Genomic DNA, 22,663 nt, shown 5'->3' on the forward strand with positions numbered 1-22,663 from the left:
ATTTCTCAGCAGAAACTCTACTAGCCAGAAGCGGGTGGCATGACATATTTAAAGTGATGAAAGGGAAGAACCTACAACCAAGATTACTCTACCCGGCAAGGATCTCATTCAGATTCGATGGAGAAATCAAAAGCTTTATAGACAAGCAAAAGCTAAGAGAATTCAGCACCACCAAACCAGCTCTACAACAAATGCTAAAGGAACTTCTCTAAGTGGGAAACTCAAGAGAAGAAAAAGACCTACAAAAACAAACCCAAAACAATTAAGAAAATGGTAATAAGAACATACATAACGATAATCACCTTAAACGTGACTGGATTAAATGCTCCAACCAAAAGACACAGGCTCGCTGAATGGATACAGAAACAAGACCCATATATATGCTGTCTACAAGAGACTCACTTCAGACCTAGGGACACATACAGACTGAAAGTGAGGGGATGGAAAAAGATATTCCATGCAAATGGAAATCAAAAGAAAGCTGGAGTAGCAATTCTCATATCAGATGAAATAGACTTTAAAACAAATACTATTACAAGAGAAAAAGAAGGACATTACATAATGATCAAGGAATCAATCCAAGAAGAAGATATAACAATTATAAATATATATGCACCCAACATAGGAGCACCTCAATATATAAGTCAACCACTAACAGCTATAAAAGAGGAAATCAACAGTAACACAATAATAGTGGGGGACTGTAACACCTCACTTACAACAATGGACAGATCATCAAAACAGAAAATTAATAAGGAAACACAATTTTTAAATGAACAACAGACCAGATAGATTTAATTGATATTTATAGGACATTCCATCCAAAAACAGGAGATTACACTTTCTTCTCAAGTGCACACGGAACATTCTCCAGGATAGATCACATCTTGGGTCACAAATCAAGCCTCAGTAAATTTAAGAAAATTGAAATCAAATCAAGCATCTTTTCTGACCACAACGCTATGAGATTAGAAACCAATTACAGGGAAAAAAACGTAAAAACACAAACACATTGAGGCTAAACAACACGTTACTAAATAACCAAGAGATCACTGAAGAAATCAAAGAGAAAATCAAAAAATACCTACAGACAAATTACAATGAAAACACGACGACCCAAAACCTATGGGATGCAGCAAAAGCAGTTCTAAGAGGGAAGTTTATAGCTATACAAGCCTACCTAAAGAAACAAGAAATATCTCAAATAAACAATCTAACGTTACACCTAAACGAACTAGAGAAAGAAGAACAGACAAAACCCAAAGTTAGTAGAAGGAAAGAAATCATAAAGATCAAAGCAGAAATAAATGAAACAGAAACAAAGAAAACAATAGCAAAGATCAATAAAACTAAAAGCTGGTTCTTTGAGAAGATAAACAAAATTGATAAACCATTAGCCAGACTCATCAAGAAAAAGAGGGAGAGGACTCAAATCAATAAAATTAGAAATAAAAAAGGAGAAGTTACAACAGACACCGCAGAAATACAAAGCATTCTAAGAGACTACTACAAGCAACTCTATGCCAATAAAATGGACAACCTGGAAGAAATGGACAAATTCTTAGAAAAGTATAACCTTCCCAGACTGAACCAGGAAGAAGTAGAAAATATGAACAGACCAATCACAAGCACTGAAATTGAGACTGTGATTAAAAATCTGCCAACAAACAAAAGTCCAGGACCAGATGGCTTCACAGGTGAACTCTATCAAACATAAAGAGACGAGCTAACACCCATCCTTCTCAAACTCTTCCAAAAAGTTGCAGAGGAAGGAACACTCCCAAACTCATTCTATGAGGCCAGCATCACCCTGATACCAAAACCAGACAAAGATACTACAAAAAAAGAAAATTACAGACCAATATCACTGATGAATATAGATGCAAAAATCCTCAACAAACTACTAGCAAACAGAATACAACAACACATTAAAAGGATCATACACCATGATCAAGCGGGATTTATCCCAGGGATGCAAGGATTCTTCAATATATGCAAATCAATCAATGTGATACACCATATTAACAAATTGAAGAATAAAAACCATATGATCATCTCAATAGATGCAGAAAAAGCTTTTGACAAGATTCAACACCCAATTATGATAAAAACTCTACAGAAAGTGGGCATAGAGGGAACCTACCTCAACATAATAAAGGCCATATATGACAAACCCACAGCAAACATCATTCTCAATGGTGAAAACTGAAAGCATTTCCTTTAAGATCAGGATCAAGACAAGTATGTCCACTCTCGCCACTATTATTCCACATAGTTTTGGAAGTCCTAGCTACGGCAATCAGAGAAGAAAAAGAAATAAAAGGAATACAAATTGGAAAAGAAAAAGTAAAACTGTCACTGTTTGCAGATGACATGATACTATACATAGAGGATCCTAAAGATGCCATCAGAAAACTACTAGAGCTAATCAATGAATCTGGTAAAGTTGCAGGATACAAAATTAATGCACAGAAATCTCTTGCATTCCTATACACTAATGATGAAACATCTGAAAGAGAAATTAAGGAAACACTCCCATTTACCACTGCAACAAAAAGAATAAAATACCTAGGAATAAACCTACCTAAGGAGACAAAAGATCTGTATGCAGAAAACTATAAGACACTGATGAAAGAAATTAAAGATGATACAAATGGATGGAGAGATATACCATGTTGTTGGATTGGAAGAATCAATATTGTAAAAATGACTATACTACCCAAAGCAATCTACAGATTCAATGCAATCCCTATCACATTACCAATGGCATTTTTTACAAAACTAGAACAAAAAACACAAAAGACCCCGAATAGCCAAAGCAATCTTGAGAGAGAAAACGGAGCTGGAGGAGTCAGGCTCCCTGACTTCAGACTACACTACAAAGTTACAGTAATCAAGACAGTATGGTACTGGAACAAAAACAAAAATATAGATCAATGGAATAGGATACACAGCCCAGAGATAAACCCTCGCATATATGGTCACCTTATCTTTGATAAAGGAGGCAAGAATATACAATGGAGAAAAGACAGCTTCTTCAATAAGTGGTACTGGGAAAACTGGACACCTACATGTAAAAGAATGAAATTAGAACACTCCCTAACACCACACACAAAAATAAACTCAAAATGGATTAAAGACCTAAGTGTAAGGCCAGACACTATAAAATTCTTAGAGGAAAACATAAGCAGAACACTCTATGACATAAATCACAGCAAGATCCTTTTTGACCCACCTCCTAGAGAAATGGAAATAAAAACAAAAATAAACAAATGGGACCTAATGAAACTTAAAAGCTCTTGCACAGCAAAGGAAACCATAAACAAGACGAAAAGACAACCCTCAGAATGGGAGAAAATATTTGCAAACGAATCAACGGGCAAAGGATTAATCTCCAAAATATACAAACAGCTCATGCAGCTCAATATTAAAGAAACAAACAACCCAATCCAAAAATGGGCAGAAGACCTAAATAGACATTTCTCCAAAGAAGATATACAGATTGTCGACAAACACATGAAAAGATGCTCAACATCACTAATCATTAGAGAAATGCAAATCAAAAGTACAATGAGGTATCACCTCACACCAGTCAGAATGGCCATCATCAGAAAATCTACAAACAACAAATGCTGGAGAGGGTGTGGAGAAAAGGGAACCCTCTTGCACTCTTGGTGGGAATGTAAATTGATACAGCCACTATGGAAAAAGTATGCAGGTTCCTTAAAAAACTAAAAATAGAATTACCATACGACCCAGCAATCCCACTACTGGCCATATACCCAGAGAAAACCGTAATTCAAAAAGACACATGCACTCCAATGTCATTGCAGCACTATTTACAATAGCCAGGTCATGGAAGCACCCTAAATGCCCATCAACAGACGAATGGATAAAGAAGATGTGGTACATATATACAATGGAATATTACTCAGCCATAAAAAGGAACGAAATTGGGTCATTCGTTGAGACGTGGATGGATCTAGAGACTGTCATACAGAGTGAAGTAAGTCAGAAAGAGAAAAACAAATATCATATATTAACACATATATGTGGAACGCAGAAAAATGGTACAGATGAACTGGTTTGCAGGACAGAAATTGAGACACAGATGTAGAGAACAAACGTATGGACACCAAGGGGGGAATGAGGCGGGGGGGGGGGATGGGATGAATCGGGAGACTGGGATTGACATGTATACACTAATATGTATAAAATGGAAAACTAATAAGAACCTGCTGTATAAAAAAATAAATAAAATAAAATTCAAAAATTCAAAAAAAATTAAAATAAAAAGTAGATTAAAATTTTTAGAAAAAAGGATTGAATTGAGGAAATATGGCAGAAGAGATAGCCAAAGAAATACCTCCAGTTTAGTACATCTTAAAATGATAGGTAGATAGATAGATATGATAGATAGGTATGATAGATAGAATATATCCTTTTAAATGCAGGGCTGATAGTTGAGATAGTGGGAAAATAAGAGCCAGTAAGGACATGTCAGCAGTAATCCAGAATAAAGAGGAAGCTCTGGAGGTGGCAACTACCTTTGGATAGCTACTGGTTCCTAATAACCCTAGTGTTAAAAAAATCCTAGTAGTTTTAATGGGCTAGTCGAGTGCAAGGGACAAAAAAGACAAATCCTGGGGCCCAGGCAAGGTTAGAAGTTAGATCAGGCACACACCATCCCTTTCTTTCTCTGCTTAAAGTCAGACCCCCAAAGGGTGATGCTCTTCATGGATGAATGCGGGCAAAACTACCACCCAGAGGCAGATGGTAGAGATAGGTGCTTGTCCTGGTTTTGGCTCTGGGTAGGAGAGAGAGAGAGAAAGAGAGAGAAATTTCCTTTAGACATCATAACCCCAGGCAGGTCTGGGTCCAGAAATCACATTACCTCTATGGCCAAAACACCTCATACCAGAAATTTAGCTTAAAATAGTTCTGGATTGGCAGTATTCCCAGGTGGCTAGTAGGAGCAAGTGTAAATCTCCTCTAGAAGTATTCACTTTAAACCCAGGTTTCAATCTCCAAAGAGAAAGTTCCAATGAATGTGTACTCACAAATAAATACCAAAATACACACGAGGGAAAATATGAAAGACAGGTGAAGACATATGGAGGATATAATGAGAAGGATCGACATGCATCTAGTGGAAGTTCTAGAAGGAAATATTAAAGAGAATAAGAGAGAATGGCTATGAATTTTCCACAGTTAGCGAAATACAAATCCTCAGATTCAGGCCACATTTAGCGAGCTTGCTCGCTTTGTCTACTAAACTTATTAGGTGAATATCAACCTTTCATTTACCCACATGAGAATCCTGGATTGACCACAATCAGGGTGTCCATTCATGTCATCTTCAAAAGGAGCAAAGGGCAATGAGCACAGTTGCTTGAATAAGCCTTATGGTTTTTTTCAGAATACTAGAAATGCGATTCTGTATAATCAACACAGACATTTCCTTCAGAGTCTGAAGTGGTATCTGGTAGGTGAGCTCTATTAATTCTAACTCCTAGCTTGACCATTCTGCAATCTCCAAAAGGAAAAACAGAGAGAAAAGTATGCATTTTGATGCAGTATACTGGGAAAAGTGTGCACTTAAGGGCCAGGTACACCTAAGTTCAAATTCTGACCCTGCTACTGTGCTTCAGGTCCCTACGTATAAAAATTTTTTAATAAACACAGTGGGGGAAGGTTTGAGAACTGAATGACTGAGATAACATGTAAAAAGCCAGCCAGATCACTGGTACAGCACAAGTGATTATTCCCTTTTCATCCCCCTATCCCTCTTCTTAGGTCATGACTTTCAGACTTTTGTCCAAGACTGAGGTCAGATCCCTGATTAGTTTTTAAACAAATTGTCTACTTTTGACAAAATGGCCATTTTAGGCATAAAACTTTGTTAAAATTTTGAAAAACTAAAATTATGTCTACTATTTCTCAACTTCAAGATGTATATGGTCAAGCTGGGTCTAAAGATTGAAGAGATAATGACCAACGAGAATGGCCAGCCAGTGTGACCCAGATGGATAGGATGACTGAAGTAGGAGAAGATATTTGGCATGACAAGCTAGATTTCAAGTCCATAACTTGCACTAGCCAGGAAACATTGGAAGACTGTGGTCAAGGCAGGCTGGAGAAGGCTGGTGACCAGAAGTTTAGGCTTCAAAGATGAGGAACATAGGCAAAAGCCATAAATGAAAAGCTAGGCATTTAGTTATTCAGGGACTGGGCAATGACTACTGGAAGCCCAATTTCCAGATGATCTGGATTACATGTGTCAGATTCCAGGCACAGAGTACTGAAGCTACAAGTCAGAGCTCAAATTAAGAGTTTAGGTGACAGGGATGAAAAGCCCAGCCCAGAAGGACTAAGTTATACCACTGTTAACCCACTACTAGTACAATGCCTAGCATATAGCAAGCCCTCTGTTGAATGAATGAAAGAAAGAATGAATGATCAAGCAACCACCGAGAAGCCATATAATAATACTGGAAGGTCAGTAGTAAGATTAACATTGAAACTAAGTCTAAATTCTAAAGGCAGGCAGGTTCACTCAATGGTTAAAGACCTCAGAAGCAAGGGAACCAGAGAGTTCCTAACATCACACAGGTAGCAGGATTGCTGCAGTTCTGGAGAATATTTTGCAAACGGGGTTGAATTTTGGGTGTACTGTGTGTGAGTGTATGTGAAGCAAGATACTTCTTTCATATTTTAAATGCATGTTAGGTAATTTTTTCTGATCTCACTGCTTTTTCTTCTGTTATATTACACCTTAATGTTCACTCCCAGTGTTACATTTATTCCCAAGTGCACTCAAGGACTTCAGAAAGCAAACAGCACCTGCTGATGTATTACACTTGTTTTGCCATGACCTACCTAGATTCATGTTTCTTAACTAGCAGAGGGAAGATAAGGATATGTACCCCTGGAGTAGTTTTCTATTGTTTCATAACAAATTACCAATTTGTTAGTGGCCTAAAAAAGTGGCCTAAAAAAATACGAATTTGTTAGCTCACAGTTCTGTAAATCAGAAGGCTGGGTCGTGTGGCTGAGCTCTCTGCTCAGGGTCTAACAAGGCTGAAATCAAGATGTCAGCTAGGCTGCTTTCTCGTATGGAACTTGGGATCCTCTTCCCACCCCATTCAGGTTGTCGGCAGAACTCAGATCCCTGCAGCCAGAAGACTGAGGTCTCCCTTTCCTTACTATCAGCAGGGAGCTACTCTTGGTTCCTAGAGGCCACATTCCACACCTCTTGGCCCCCAAAGGCAGTATACAGCATAGATGTTTGCTTTCTTCTTTTTAGATGTTTGCTTTCTTTTTTTTTTTAGATGTTTGCTTTCTTCTTTTTAGATGTTTGCTTTCTTTTTTTTTTTTAGATGTTTGCTTTCTTCCAAGCCTGCCAGAGTGTATTTCTCTGACTTCCTTTTCCCACCAGTCAGAGAAAATTCTGCTTTTAAAGGGCTCATGTGATTAGGTCAGATCCACAGGTATAATCTCCCTATCTTAAAGTCAACTGATTTGGGACTTTAATTACATCTGTAAAATTCCTTCATAGCAGCACCTAGATTAGCATTGAATTGAATAACTGGGAGAAGATGTGTGTATAGAAGAAGCTAGGAAATCTTAAGGGTCTATCTTAAAATTCTGCTTACCATAAACGCCAATGTTGAGATGTTCCTATTTAGATAAATACCATAAAAAGTGGGAAAAACAGAAATATCAACCAATTGCTTTAATTTTTTTGTTGTAATATTATTATTTCAGACACTTCACTCATTAATATGGCTCATTTGCTATAAGTTAGTCAAACTAGAGGAAACTCTGGGAAGATAACAAAAATTAAATAAAATAAAATAAGTGTGACCTTGGGCTTAAATCTTGACCACTAAATGCTAGCTGTGAAACTCTGGGTAAGTTACTTAACTCTTCTAAACTTCAGTTTCCCTACCTATAAAATGGGGATAATAGTAGTATATTCCTCATATAGTGCATGATGGATTAAGTGAAATAATATGTGCAAAATACTTAATACAGTATCTAGCACTAATTTAATGATAGCAATTATTATTTTATCATTGAATGACATAAGACACGTAAAACTGTCTCAGAAAGCATAAAGAATGATTCTGATGTAACATATTATCACTAGGTACACATAGAGGGCACACCATTAGACAGGTATCCTGTACATAAGGTGAATATGTTTAGTATGTACACATATTATCACATACTTATTTAATGTACCACTTTAATTGTGCAGTTGAAATTCCCACTTATCTTTGTCTCTGAACACATTCAGCATAAACAAATCAGCATACAGTTGACCCTTGAACAACACGGATTTGAACTGTGCAGGTCCACTTATATGTGGATCTTTTTCAATAAATACGTACTACAGTACTACATGAACCGAGGTTGGCTGAATCCGAAGATGCGTAACCACAGATACGGAGGGCCAACTGTAAAGTTGTAAGTGGATTTTTTGACCTCTAACCCCCACATTGTTCAAGGGTCAACTGTATGCTCCCAAGATGAAGAACATAAAGAGGACTGATAATCATCTTTAAATAGATTAAAGGTTTTGTATGGATTTAGTAGCCAGAATTATAACCAGTGGAAGGAAAATACAGAAATGCAGATTTGGGCTAAATACAATGAAGAGATTCGTTAACATTTATCAAAAAATGGATTGGGTAAATAGTAAGTTCCATGTCCCTGAGTGACCACTTATCAGGGAAGTTTGTAAAAAGAATTCATGCATTAGATATGAGGCTTACACTAGTGACCTTTAAAGTCCCTTCCAATTGTAACTGCACGCACACATGCATTAGCCTGATTGATATTTCTATATGTTTGCCACTAGATTGTTTCACCAATTAAAAAATACATATGTATATGTGTATATATATGTATGTATGTATATATTCCTTTTCTTCCCTGAAAGAAAAATAAAAGATCTCTTCCTCAGATTTTGACCTGGAGTGAAATTTTGAAGCATAAATTTCATATGTCTTAGTTTTTCTCTCTTTAGATCAGGCCATATATACTGCTTATTGTTTTGAAAAACAAAATTATGCTTAGTCTATATTATTTACAAGTGAACCTCTAATATTATACTTTGCTTCCAGAAGCTCCACATCAGTGCATCATTTCACAGTTGCTTTGGAAATTACCGTTACCATTCTCTTTGTGTGTCAGGCCTGCAGTGCAGAAAATATGACTTCTTACCAGTAGACTAATTACATTCCAGGATTTTCTTTGTGGGTATTTTTTCCAAGTTCATTTTCTCAGTGGCCCTTATTAAATAGTTCCAGAAGCTAAGTGTGACACCTGTAATAGGCCCAGGACTCACAGTCATGCACTATATTGGGAATGAATCTCAGATCTTCATTTTGTGTGTAAGTCTACCTTGTATATGATTGCTTATATGTTTTCTTTTAACATTTTTCCCTTGTTTACAAAGTAATACATATTCACCGTAGAAAACTGAGTCATTATATAAAGGTACAAATAACCAAAACTTTCATTATTATTTTAATCAGCAACCAAAGACAATCACCATCAAGCATTTATGAATATTCTTCCAGAATTCCCTATGCTTATATACACATATAGATACACAGATAAATAATCTTATATAAATGGGATTATTCCTCATGCAGTTATTTCATAACATCTATTTTCATTTAATGCATCATGAGCTCCTGTCATGTCAATGAATATAGAGACTTACCCCTTAACAGCTGGTGGTTAGCACATTGTTCCTGTCTGCTAGTAACCCTTTCTTGAAAAAAACATCCATTGCATACTCCATGTGGTCCTAGTGAGGAAGATGATCACAGTAGTCTCTCCCCACATGGTGTGTGGCAGGGAATCAGTTGACCCAGAGAGGTTTCTTAAGACCAATCAACATAGACCCTGAGATTTAATATATCAACACCAAGAGAAAGTTTTACTTCCTTTGGGATTGAGAATTATTAAGACATTATAAGCTGAAGTTGCTTGCAGCCATCTTTGCTGAGTACAAAAAGGAAGCTGTCTGCGATAGGAAAATTGAAGCCAAAGCACAAAAAGAAGCAGAGATAAGCAAAGAAGAGAGGCAGACAGAAAGAGAAAGTTTTGATATATCTTAGACCCTGGATCCAGCCATGCCTAAAGCTACTTCATCTGGACTATAGTCTGTGCTGTTATAAGACAACATATGGGGACTTCCCTGGTGGCACAGTGGTTAAGAATCCGTCTGCCAATGCGGGGAACACGGGTTCGAGCCCTGGTCAGGAAGATCCCACATGCCACGGAGCAACTAAGCCCGTGCGCCACAACTACTAAGCCCGCGTGCCACAACTACTGAAGCCCGCATGCCTAGAGCCCGTGCTCCACAACAAGAGAAGCCACGGCAATGAGAAGCCCGCGCACCGCAACAAAGAGTAGCCCCGCCCGCTGCAACTAGAGAAAGCCCGCGTGCAGCAACGAAGACCCAATGCAGCCAAAAATTAATTAATTAATTAATTAATTAATTTTTTAAAAAGACAGCATATGCTTTTCCACAAAATTACTGCACTATGCAAAGTTGTTCAATAAAAACCACAGGGCTTATGGGGGAAATGGGGCTATGAGTGCAACATTCAAAAACTTTGTCAGTGACACATACACAAAAAGATACAAACATAATGAAAATGGTAGCAGTTTTACATGTTAAATGGTTAAGAAATACATAAATACTACAATAAATATGGTGCTTTATTTTGAAAAAGAACTAAAGTTTGCTTGTGGAAATGGGTTATCAGAAGGGTTGCAACTTGTGAATTATTGTGAAGTGGTGGAAGGAGGGTTATCTGAAATCAGATGGAAAGCTGTAACACTCTCTGTGGATGGGTATGACTCAAAACACACAATGAAGTGAGGTAACTGGTAGACGTTTGAGGTCTGTGTGCGTGTATTTTGTGTATTCCCACGCAACTTGATTCATCTGGGTGTAGTTTTCTGTTTTCACCTGTTTCTGGCTAACAAAATTGCACATAAGCAAATGCAAAATTCACCTTCTGCTTAAATTGTCTCTAATATATTAGTCACAAAGGAATAGACAAGTGTTAGAGCAGTCTGTACTTGACTATGTTAGCGAATAAATTCCCTTTTTTTGTTTAAGATAATTCCAGTTAGCTTTCTTCCAGGGTCCTGAATAGTAATACATGGCTACAAAATATTCCATTGCACAATACTAACACATTTTAAGTGTCAGGCTGGCTTTTCTGTGTCTCTTGACACATTTCTAGACTACCATTCTCTACTTTCAGTTCTTGTGTGCTCAGAGATTGAAAATTCATTTTAATATGGACATAAACCATCATTAAGAAGGTGGAGGAGACCTGAAAAAGATATAAAAATTCCAAAGCCAAATAGATTTTTTGAACTTGTACTATTATAATCTGTAACACAACTGACTTTTCAAACAGATAATTGAAAGTTGATGATTACAGAATTTAGTCTTGGCCCTGACAAACTGTGGCCAGTTTCAGAATGATTTTTTTCATGGATTCTGATACTTCAAAATCCACAAAAACTCTCACAGAGATTACAACATTAAATCTTTTCATGTCAATATTGTATCTCAAATCACCTAACCCTGTACATAAAAAGTTTTTCCCTGAGTTATCATGTTAGCTCTTGTTTATAACAAAAGCCTACATGCATTACAGTTTTGTTACTGATGTTTTGAGTGATTATCCTTGGGGTTGGAGCAAAATTGGCTCCAAGGATACCACCATTTTGTATTATTCTTGACAAGAGGAGACAGCGAGTATCCCACAGACAAGCTGTTCTATACACTGGCTGTGACCCCAGCCTTTGAAACTCCTAAGTAGAGTTTATGCTGTGCAGATAAGGAGGTATAAAAAGTTTCCTTAAACCCACCTTAGCCTTAGACCTGTGCCGTTTTTATAGTCATTGGAAATGAGCCAGGTGGGAAAATGTTTTATTCTCATTTTTATCTATACGTATAATTTTGTGCCGTTATACAATTCTGTTGTGAAACTAATTCAAGCAACCATTTAATTTGAGTGTAATTTCAGTTCTCAGTTACCCTAGAAAATAGTATCCTCTGGATCAGGGGTTGGCAAAATTTTTCTGCAAAGAGCCTGAGGGTAAATATTTTAGGCTTTGAGGGCCATAGAGTCTCTGTCCCCACTACTCAACTCTGCTCTGAAAGCAAACATATACAATATCTAAACAAATAGGGCTGGTTGTGTTCCAATAAAACTTTATTTACAAAAACAGACAGCAGGACAGATTTGTCCAGTGTACCAGTACCATAATTTGCCAACAACCCCTGCTTTGGACCAATAGCTTTCCTTTTTTATTTTATTTTATTTTTTTTTTGACGGAGCCTTGCAGCAGTCTCTTGAGACTCAAGGAAGGCCAAGCAGGCAGGAATCTGAACTATCCCTGCTTCAACTAAAATAGTTTTTATTTTTATGATATGTGGACTTTTGCATGAAATTAGGTTTGATTAAAGGGTTCCATTTCTAATAAGGAGAAAGGCTGCAAAACCACTGCCTTGGACTAAGCCTAAAACCTGCTGCTTTAAAACTCAAGAACAGATGTTTCAGGCAAAACAAACACATCTTCTGACGTCTTTAAAAATGATCATAGAAAAAAAAAATGATCATAGGTGGTACACATGTGTTTTGATGTTCCCAGAAATTCACTTTCTCATAAAATTGATAAAAGCATTTACATAGATAATTTTAACAGCTCTAAAAATGTTATCAGCTTAATCTTTCCTATTTCATTTTAACTTTTTCCTAAGTATAATGTTTAAGGTACCTTAAAAGGTCCAAGAGAGGTGGTATGGTATAGTGAAAAAAAGCACCAAATTAGGACTCTGTGTTTTCCTCCATTGCTAGATTGTGAACTTCTGGAAGAGAGGAACTAAGTTGTCTTTTTCATCTTTGAATTATCCTCAGCACCTAGAATAATACATGACACCAAACTTTAATTTTTAAGGCAAATGTAAATTCACTATCACAAAACTAGGAAGAAAATAAATTCAGGTAGTTTATTTACTTGTATCTCTCCATAATCTATAAGGAAAATAGCATATCTCTCCTAGTGAGCAACAAAATAAAGTTAGTACTTTGAGATATATTTTTATACCTAGGAAATTAACATGTTTAAAACACATAAAAGCTAGGGACTTCCCTGGTGGTCCAGTGGCTAAGACTCTGCGCTCCCAATGTAGGGGGCCAGGGTTCGATCCCTGGTCAGGGAACTAGATCCCGCATGCCGCAACAAAGAGTTCACATGCCACAACTAAAAGATCCCCCGTGCCACAACTAAGACCCAACGCAGCCAAATAAATAATTTTTTTTAATAAATGTATTTATTTTATTTATTTATTTTTATTTTTGGCTGCGTTGTGTCTTCGTTGCTGTGCCTGGGCTTTCTCTAGTTGTGGCGAGCGGGGGCTACTCTTGGTTGCGGTGTGTGGGCTTCTCATTGCGGTGGCTTCTCTTGTTGCAGAGCACGGGCTTCAGTAGCTGTGGCTCGCAAGCTCTAGAGCGCAGGCTCAGTAGTTGTGGCGCACGGGCTTAGTTGCTCCGCGGCATGTGGGATCTTCCCGGACCAGGTCTCAAACCCGTGTCCCCTGCGTTGGCAGGCAGGTTCTTAACCACTGCGCCACCAGGGAAGCCCTAAATAAATATTTTTAAACAAAAAAAAAAGCTAATAATTATTGGACAGTGCCAAAAGTCATGTCCTCACAAGGATCCACAAATCCCTTATGTGCAATTCTTAAATCCCAAAAGCTCTGGAAACCAAACATTTTTGTTTTGTACTTTTAGTAACTTATTGACAGTCAAATTACTCTAACCTAAACTTACTTGACAGTAGTAGCTGATCTGAACTGAAGGACGCTATTTACTAGTATTTATTTACCATGTATGAATAATCATATGGTTTACTGCAAAAAATATTACCCTATTTCATTATGCAGCGTTTTCCCTGAACTTCTAGGGTGTTAAAGAATACACAATATATGGCATTTGGTTTTACACAACTCCAGATCTTTTCCTGGTTGCTTTCCGGAGGAATCTAGAGCCCCATTCCAGCCTGAGGCCATGCCCCTGGTCCCACTTGTCTTTTCTGCGACCATCTTGAGCAACAATTGAGGCTGCAAACGGATCAGAGCGCCTTCCTGTCATGGCAGTGGGAAAAGTAAATGTGCTTCCCAATCACACAGAAAGTCAGTATTATCACTTTGATGGTCCATGATGCGTTAAGAAAGAACATCTTGGTCTTTTAAAAAGCACCTTTCTATTTTCATCACTGGACATTGGGCAGTCGAGGATCAGAATTAAGTTACTAGCTCTTAGCCTTGCAACGGAATCTGCTCAATATATATTTACCATTTGACTGACACACATCTTGGCTAGTATGTAAGAATTTCTCTCGCATTAAGTGTGGGCAAAAATGCATATTTGTAGGGAGAAAGTAACCGGAGGACCTCAGTGGCTCAGCTCCAGCAACAAATCCATCATTACTCCACGCAACTGGCACGCTCCCCACGTATCTCTCTTGGACCCCACCCTCTGGCCGGCAGGGTCGTATCTAGGGATCTCAATTAGAGAGCTTGTAGTAAATAGGACGGGTTATGCCCGTAACGCTAGAGGAGGTGGACCTGCCTACTCCCTAGGGTGGGATATTCCGCGCTTGGATAAATTAAAACGACGTAAATTCAAACCACAATGCAAACTTTTCCCGACAGCATTTCCTTGTGAGAAAAAAAGCAGACCCCCAAATCACCCCTCTAAAAATGCCTCTTTGGAACTGCAGAGTTAGTGGGTAGGACACTCTGCCGGACCCCACCTACGTCGGGTGCACTCTCACAAGGCCGGGTCACCTCGCCGCTCCTGCGCGGGTTCTAGACTCCTCCCCTCAGGACGCTCAACCCCACCCTTCCCCGCTACTTCCGGCCCTCTCCGAACGCCCTCAACGCGCTTGCGCAGTTTTGATAGGCTTCTCGAGTACAAGAAATCTGAGCGCTGCTTCCCAGGAACCGCCCCCGCCTCCTCTTCGCCCCGCCCACGCCTTACTGGTCCCTCCTGAAATCTCGCGAGGGTTGGTGAGCGTCCGTATTTTGCGGGCAACTAGCTTTCCCAGCTGCTGTAATTGCAGCTGCGGGAGAAATTGGAGCTGCTGTCGTCGGCGCGCCCCCCCTCCCCCACTGAGGAGAGCCACCGCCTCTTCTCTCGCTCTCCTCATACACCTATCGCCGGGAGCGGCGGCAGCAACAGTCCCTGAACCCACCGGCGCCTCCTCAGGCGGCCGCACTGCTGGTCATTCCCTCAGTCCGGCAGCTGCCGGCGGCCCCCTGCCACTGTCCGGCTCCTCACTTCAGATCGTCTGCTCCCTCCTCATCCTCCCCCGGGACCCACCTCCCCACGGCCTCGCCGGGGTGGAGGACGACGAGGAGGAGACGAGAGTCACCCTCCCTCCAGGCGGCGCCGGCTCCCTCACCCGCGGGTGTGTCCTATAAATGGCGTCGGAAAGCGACACCGAGGAATTCTTTGATGCCCCTGAAGATGTGCACCTAGGGGGCGGCTACCCTGTAGGGTAAGTAACCGGAGCCACGGCCCACAAGCCGGGCGTCCCTATCCCCCGGCTTCCCCTGTGCCTTCCCCCGTGCCTTCCCCCCTACACCCCTCCCAGGGCCCGCTGTATCCGCCACCGCTGCTCCTCTCCGCCTCCCTCGGGCACTTAAGAGAGAGTCGGGGGAGGGCGATCGGCCACTTCGGGCAAACCCTCCTCTTTTCCCTGGTGAACGGCCCCAGGGGTTCCTTTCTCGTCTTGTCCAGCTTTCTACGAGGTGGGACGGTTTACGAACCTGAGAGCCGGAGATTTGTATTTGTGGGGTTCAGAGCTTACTTTTGAAACATCCGTTTTAGCCTTGGGGGCCATAGTTTAAAGGAGCAGCAACAGGAGAAATTGCAGTGCCCAGGTTTTTTTTCTTTTGCCGCTAACTTACCTATTCGTTTCAGAGGTGGCTGTACCTCTCCCTATTTGCCTTCTTCGTTGCACAGAAAGAAAAGGAGCGGAGCGCGGGGTGGGGGGGAAGATTGGGTGTTTACTTAGGAAAGTCCTCTAGCTGATGTACTCTAGATCCACAGTGTTTTATTAAAATAGCACCTTGCTGTGAGGCAAAGGAAATCGAAGACAAGGTCCTTTGCCATTAGGGAGAATGCGGTCTTAAAAGGGTAGCCGGACATAAATGTGCACAACCGACTACAGAGATACAAACAAGTGCTGAGTAATCTGTGGTTAGAAGGAGAGCCACAGCTTTGTGCTCTTTATCTAATTCTGCAAGATGTTTTAGTGGTGATTAATACGGGAGATTCTGAGTAGGAAGTAGGGTAGTTGGAATGCTTCGCTTGCCTGGGACTTCTACTTACCCACTCCTCCACTTTTCAAAGTTGGAATATGTTTAAAGCGATTTCACCGAACTCTTCTACTGGGCTTGTGTGGAACTAGAGGCAGTGAAATACATTTTCATGCTATAAGAACTTGAAAATCGGTAAAATTTGTATGTTAATGTAAGTCACTAATATGGTTCCAGGAGTCAGCTGCCTTCAGTTTGCAAGCTTACCCGTGGAAGAAATATCTTAATACAAATAATGTTATCTGTACATTCTAGAAGTCGTTCTAAAACCTAATATGTATTATATATAATATATACCCCAAAAGTTACAGCAACAAAATCAGAGAGAAATTTCTACGTTGGTAGATCGCTGATGAGTGTTTCCACCAACCTTCAAATCACTGTTATGGGATTTGGGGGCTGCAATGGCCAGTCTTGAAATGGCATTGAATCTCCTTCAAGTTCAGTATATGAAACAAGTTCATAGCTAGATGTCAGAGGATAGAAAATTCACTTGGATTTCCAAGTACATTGGAGCCCCCTGAAATTAAATTTTGTCTTTGTGGTATTCCCTTTAAAGTAATGAACTGTCAATTCAGGTTAAATAAGAGACCTAATCCTTTAGTTGGTGTGTGTGTGTGTGTGTGTGTGTGTGTGTGTGTGTGTGTGTGTGTGTGTGTGTGTGTGTGTGTGTGGAGGGGGAAGGGAAATAACCGTCGACATATATGATTTAATCAATTTAGAGCTATGTGAATATGGTTCCTTTTCAATGAATATAACAAATTTAACTTTGAAGGACAGCTACATCAGGACCTGTGTAAACTGCCTAGTAGTCCAGTACCTGGCACAGAGAAAGAACTGCAGTGTTCATTCCCTTCTCCTTCCTTTCTTGGAATTAGCAAATTTAACTTCACACAGTGCTTACTTTGGGAGGAAGTATGCAGAACTTGGGGTTATTTAACATATCCAAACCGAATGAGTCATTTTGATAGAATTGATAGAGTCACTTCTTCCCTCATGGGATAATATAGTTTCTCAAGCACTTTGATCCTTTGATATGCTAGGTGAAAAGTAAAAACGTCTCTTGGGACCCAGCCTTCTGATTTTAACTCTAACCTGCCCATATATTGAGAGTGTTGAGCTCTGTGGATAAAACTACTGTTAGCCTGTGAATTTTACAGCTCCATCCTGCGTTAGTGAGGGGATTTGGAAGAGAATTAGACTCATCTGGAGAATTGCATCTGAAAAGAACTAGCAGTACTGGGAGGACTGCACAAGGTTGGCATCATTAGCATTTCCTCTGTCCTTTGTGACAGTTTTTGTCGTTTTGCATAAGGTACTGTGAGACTTGGCTGGGTAACTAACAACCTAGCAATGCAGTGAGAAATCTTGATTTGTGGAAACACGTGGTATCACTAGATATCTGGTCATTAGAAATATCCTCTCTCCCTTGAGATACACTTGGAGTAGCGCACACCATACAAACTCTAAGAGGTTAACGGACTGAGTTTGGGCACTTTAAGAAATGTTCCTTGCATTGCGCGTTCTAGAGTACACAGACCATTTCACCAAATTGTAGTAAACTGAGTAGACTGTTGAGAGTTATCTCATGTTTTGTTAATCAGCAGAATCCAGATAAACAATCCATTTCCTAAAATTGATTTATTTCTTCTTTTCCCCCGCCAGTGTGTGTTCAGCTTTGTTATTCTACTCTTTGAAAGCAAATTTAATAAGTTAAAAATAAGCCCAGTTGTTTATAGAAAGGCTTGATTCGAATGCACCCTACTATAACACAGTGGCAGATCATCTCCACTTGTACAGCTTTGCAGTGTACATCAGTTATAATGCTTTATTTTGATTGGTGTTTTAAGTCAGGTTTCCTTATTCTTAACTCCGTTTTAATGAGGAACCTTAGGCTCAGAGAGATTAATGAATTGGCCTAGGAGACACAGCTTATAAGTGACAGCTGGGATTTGAAACCGGTTCTTCGGACTCCTACTCCAGTATTTTTTCTAGTACATCATAGCTGCCCCATACTGAGTGTGTGCTGTGTGTGTGTGTGTGTGTGTGTGTGTGTGCACGTGTGTGTGTGTGTTTATACAGGGTAACCTCCTCCAAGAGATGCTGGAGTAAAATGCTTTAGGACCGACTTGCTAAATTGAACTGATGCATATATTTAAAACTAGCAGCACAAACTTTTCAGTTCTCTTGGCTAGAAATTCCCACTTTCCCTTTCAAGAATGTGTATCTTGTTTTGTCAGATAGGAATGTTATAAGATCATAGCATGTTACAGTTGGAAGGGACGTCTAGTTAAACTCCTTCATGTAAAATGTTGTGAAAGCCAAAGCCTGGAAAAAGGCAAGTGACTTGTCCAAAGTGCCACAGCAAACTAATGGCAAAGTTAGGACTGTAATCCGATCAGTTTCACAGTCTAGAGTTCTTTTCTGCTATAGTGCTGTCTTTTGATAAAGCAGGAAAGGGAGGAGGAAGTTTGGTATAGTAGAAAAAAGCCCTGGACTATGAGTCATTTCATTTCCTCATCTTTAATTCGAGGAGAGTTTAACAGACTGGATGGTATTTGGTACATGATTCAAGACCCGTAGATTTGAAATTAAATATTTACTGGGTAAATTATATATGAAATGAATGTTCCTGCTAATTTGTGTGGATTATACATACACATACTAAAGGCTGGCACTGAGAACATGTTATAAAATTAAATGTGACATTTTGAGCATTCTTTATTTTTGTGTTGGCAACCAAAATATTTGTAAGGCCTTGGAAGGAAGGATAGAACGGTAACATTTTTAGAGTAGGAAGGGACAGGAGATTATTTAGCCCAGCCCTTCCATTTAACTGAAAGAGAAACCTAGGCTCAGACAGGGGAAGTGACACATCGCTGATTAGTGGCAAACTCAGAACTAGAACCCAGGTCTCCTGATTCTTCATTTATACCGTGATGCCTTGTCTGCAGAAGGAGGGAAAGTGTTGCCAGGTATCCCTGCTGCAGGTTTCTGGCACTTACCCTGTTAGCGGGACTCCTAAGATGGTCAACTGCTATCTACCATGATTCTGTTTCTTTCATGCCTTGCTGTCAGAGAACATGGACTGTTCTAGGATCCTAACTTTTGTCCACTAATTTTCTCCAAGTCAGGATGAAAAACGGTGACAGAATAGCTAATCTAAGAACAGGGATGGTTATTTGTTTTGTTTTGTTAGTGTCAGTCACAGTATATTATTTTTTTTATTTATTTATTTTAACATCTTTATTGGAGTATAATTGCTTTACAATGGTGTGTTAGTTTCTGCTTTATAACAAAGTGAATCAGCTATACATATACATATATCCCCATATCTCTTCCCTCTTGCGTCTCCCTCCCTCCCACCCTCCCTATCCCACCCCTCTAGGTGGTCACAAAGCACCGAGCTGATCTCCCTGGAGTCACAGTATATTATTTTAGATTGGAGTAATGACAAAATCTTGATTTTTAAGTTATGAGAACTGAGATCATACTGCCCCAAATAATTGTTTGGTCTGAAAAATAAAAACTTGCATAGCTGCCTTTGTTGAAAACTCAGCTTCTCACTTAGGCATCAGAAACATTTCTCTCTGAATTGAAAATTGATACAAGTTTCAATTAAAAAGGTATTTGTGTGCTATGGGTTACTTAAGGAAAGAGTCCTTAAAAATGGCTGTTCATGGGTTGGCATTTAAGCATAAATTGTATTTAATCATGGATTATATTTGATTGCTATTGGCTTTGTGGATGATAGAAATATATTTACATATGCTGTTTTATCACACCCATGTAGCATCATGTAGAAGTGGGGGAAAAACCTTCTGCATATTAATTAGTAAATTCAAGCTCTAAATTTAGTGGCCTCAAACTGTCAGTTTGGTGACCCATTGAGGTGGGACAGTCCAAATCAGTACTGCAATTTGGGGGCTCAATTTGAATCTGTACAAACTCCTGTAAACTGAAAACTTTATTCTGTTCTTATGATAACCTACTTCATAGAATAGGGTAGATAAAATTTGATCTTTAAAAATGTTAAAAACCTAGATAGTTTTAGGATGTTGACCATTCAGTGGTGATCCTGCAGAACAAAAAATAACTTCTAATTGTTGATATTTGAGACTTGTGTAACCTTTACATTACATGACAATCCATGTGTTCTCTTTGGTTCATTGTTTTGATTTTGACAAAGTCAGGTGAATTTGCCGGGCAAGCACCTTGAAGAGGCTGTTTGTTTCTTCCTCACACTCTGCCTGCAATTCTGGTAATTACTTCCTGGGGTATGGAGGAAAGGAGTGGTGGTGGTGGTGGTGGAGGAGGTGATGGAGATGGAGTAGGTGGTGAAGGTAGCCCCAGCAGCCAAGATAGAGAGACCAGGTTCTAAGGCTGCTTCTGGGGCATGCGTAACTGAGACCAGACAAATCATACTATTTAGCATTGTTTTAGGTACATGCCTACACAGTGAATTAACCCTTTCTGTACGAGATTAATAGCCTATAAGAATTACCTCAAACAAAATTTAAAGTAATAAAAATTGTAGGTATTTAACCTGAATTGATAATTAACCTACATTTGTTTTCTACCCAGAGCTAAGCTAATTTCTACAAACTTTCACAAGGTTTATTCTGCCCTAGCTGTCCGATATTATTCTGCTAACAAGCTAAACCTTTAATTGGGTGCTTTCCTTACTCTTCAGAGCAGAACCTTATCTATTCTCTTATTTCAAACTGAGCAGTCTTTGTGTTAGTCTGTCATCTCATGATTCAAGATTGTGGAAAAAGCACATAAGACATAATGTGGGCCTCATACCTGATGGCAACCCCAATGTTTTTCCCCAGTCAGTATACAAATTTATCTTGGTTACTATAGCAACCAACCTATCAGTTATTCTTCTAGCTCTTTTGCCTTCTCAGATACTAGGATTACCATATAATCAGGTTCTGCTAAAGCTCTTCAGGTCTTAGCATTTTATTACCAGCCGCAGCTGTCTGGCAGTTTACAGCTTGGCATTCCATTAGTGTCAGTCGGTTTTAAGTCCACAGAACCTTTTTGTCTCCAAACATTTTAAACATACAGAATTTAACAGGAACATGTTTAGGTAACATTTTTCTCATACTAATTTTCTCAGTTCCATTGTTAGTCATTGTCTTGAAGATTGAATGCATTACATCACTGGCATCCAGTGGCCATCCATTTGTCATATCAGCTAGAATAAACTTCAAGATCAAGAGTGACCATTTAAGAAATATATGCAAATGTGAAGTGACTTAAAAGTACCTTGATTCATCAGCAACTACCAAATAAATAATCTGGCCTCTAACAAAAATGATTTCTGTAGGTTGTAGAAAGAATGTTTGGACCCTTCATTCTAATTTGAGAAAACAGTTTAGAAATTTAATAGGAAAGGTTATCTTTCTTTTGCAGCCTTTGAATAAACGGGAAAAGAAAGGTAAAGACTGCATAGTTGTATGGGTCTTTATTATGTCCTATTTTTTTCTCTCTTAAAAACCTCAGAATTCAAACAACTAAAATAGTTTTAATTTATAAATATGTTTGTTTTGCTAAAAATAAGGATGTTGAAGAAATATTTAGGATATATAAACTGGTAGTTAGTGTTAATGTTTGTTTTTGGTGCTCGTGCTTGTTAATATTGTATGGTATAGTAATAACTTCTAAATATGCATAATTAATCTCTCAGTTTAACTGAGGTGGTTAATCTTTTAGTGATTTAGCCAATATTGGTATCCGTTCTGTACACAACTATAACATAAGTAATTGTTACAGCTACTGCTTTGGGCAGCACAGACCTAGAATGTTCTATCACCACAGGACATTCTCTTGGGGAGTGCTGCTGATGCCTCCTGGCGGGGGCGGCTGGAGAGATGCGTGTTGGGCTATGTTGGCTATCCTAGTCTAAAAGGCAGGCAAGAAGATATTGGAACCGCTCTCTGCATTTTATGCCATGTTTCCCCAGGAACTCAGTCTGTTTTGTTTTACCAAACCTCGAGCTGGAGCACATGGTTCGGGCAAGGATAGTTCTTACATATTTGTAAATTGATTTATAGAAGTCTTAAAAGACATAAAAAATGAAACCACGTTTGGTTAAGCATTTAAAAAATAATAAATATCAAAGTAGAATTCTCTTAAGATATTGTGTGTACTTTTCAAAAAGTGTTTGTCTTTCTGAATTAGAATATTATGTAGTAAGCTTGTAAGTTTGTGAAATGATTA

At 39.1% G+C, this 22,663-nt stretch overlaps 2 protein-coding genes across 7 annotated transcripts in view; one reads left to right on the forward strand and one right to left on the reverse strand.

Annotated features, from left to right (window-relative positions):
- KLHL13 (kelch like family member 13) overlaps positions 1-14,924 on the reverse strand; it is a 386,710-nt gene extending 371,786 nt beyond the window's left edge. For 2 of the 6 annotated variants that reach the window (XM_082377217.1, XM_082377213.1), the window contains exon 1: positions 12,826-14,797. The gene's annotated coding sequence lies outside the window, so the exon portion shown is untranslated. Of the gene's footprint in view, positions 1-9,736; positions 14,798-14,865 lie in introns of those variants that run through there. The other 4 variants (XM_082377201.1, XM_082377212.1, XM_082377215.1 and 1 more) reach the window with 4 other exon arrangements.
- Positions 14,925-15,121: 197 nt separating this feature from the next.
- The window catches only part of WDR44 (WD repeat domain 44), an 82,535-nt gene continuing 74,993 nt past the window's right edge, over positions 15,122-22,663 (forward strand). Inside the window, exon 1 of the mRNA XM_082377096.1 lies at positions 15,122-15,612. Coding sequence (XP_082233222.1) covers positions 15,536-15,612 — 77 coding nt within the window. The 5' untranslated portion in view covers positions 15,122-15,535. The remainder of the gene's footprint in view (positions 15,613-22,663) is intronic.

Source organism: Balaenoptera borealis, assembly GCF_965194805.1.
Source record: "Balaenoptera borealis genome assembly, chromosome: X".
NCBI classification, from domain to species: Eukaryota; Metazoa; Chordata; class Mammalia; order Artiodactyla; family Balaenopteridae; genus Balaenoptera; species Balaenoptera borealis.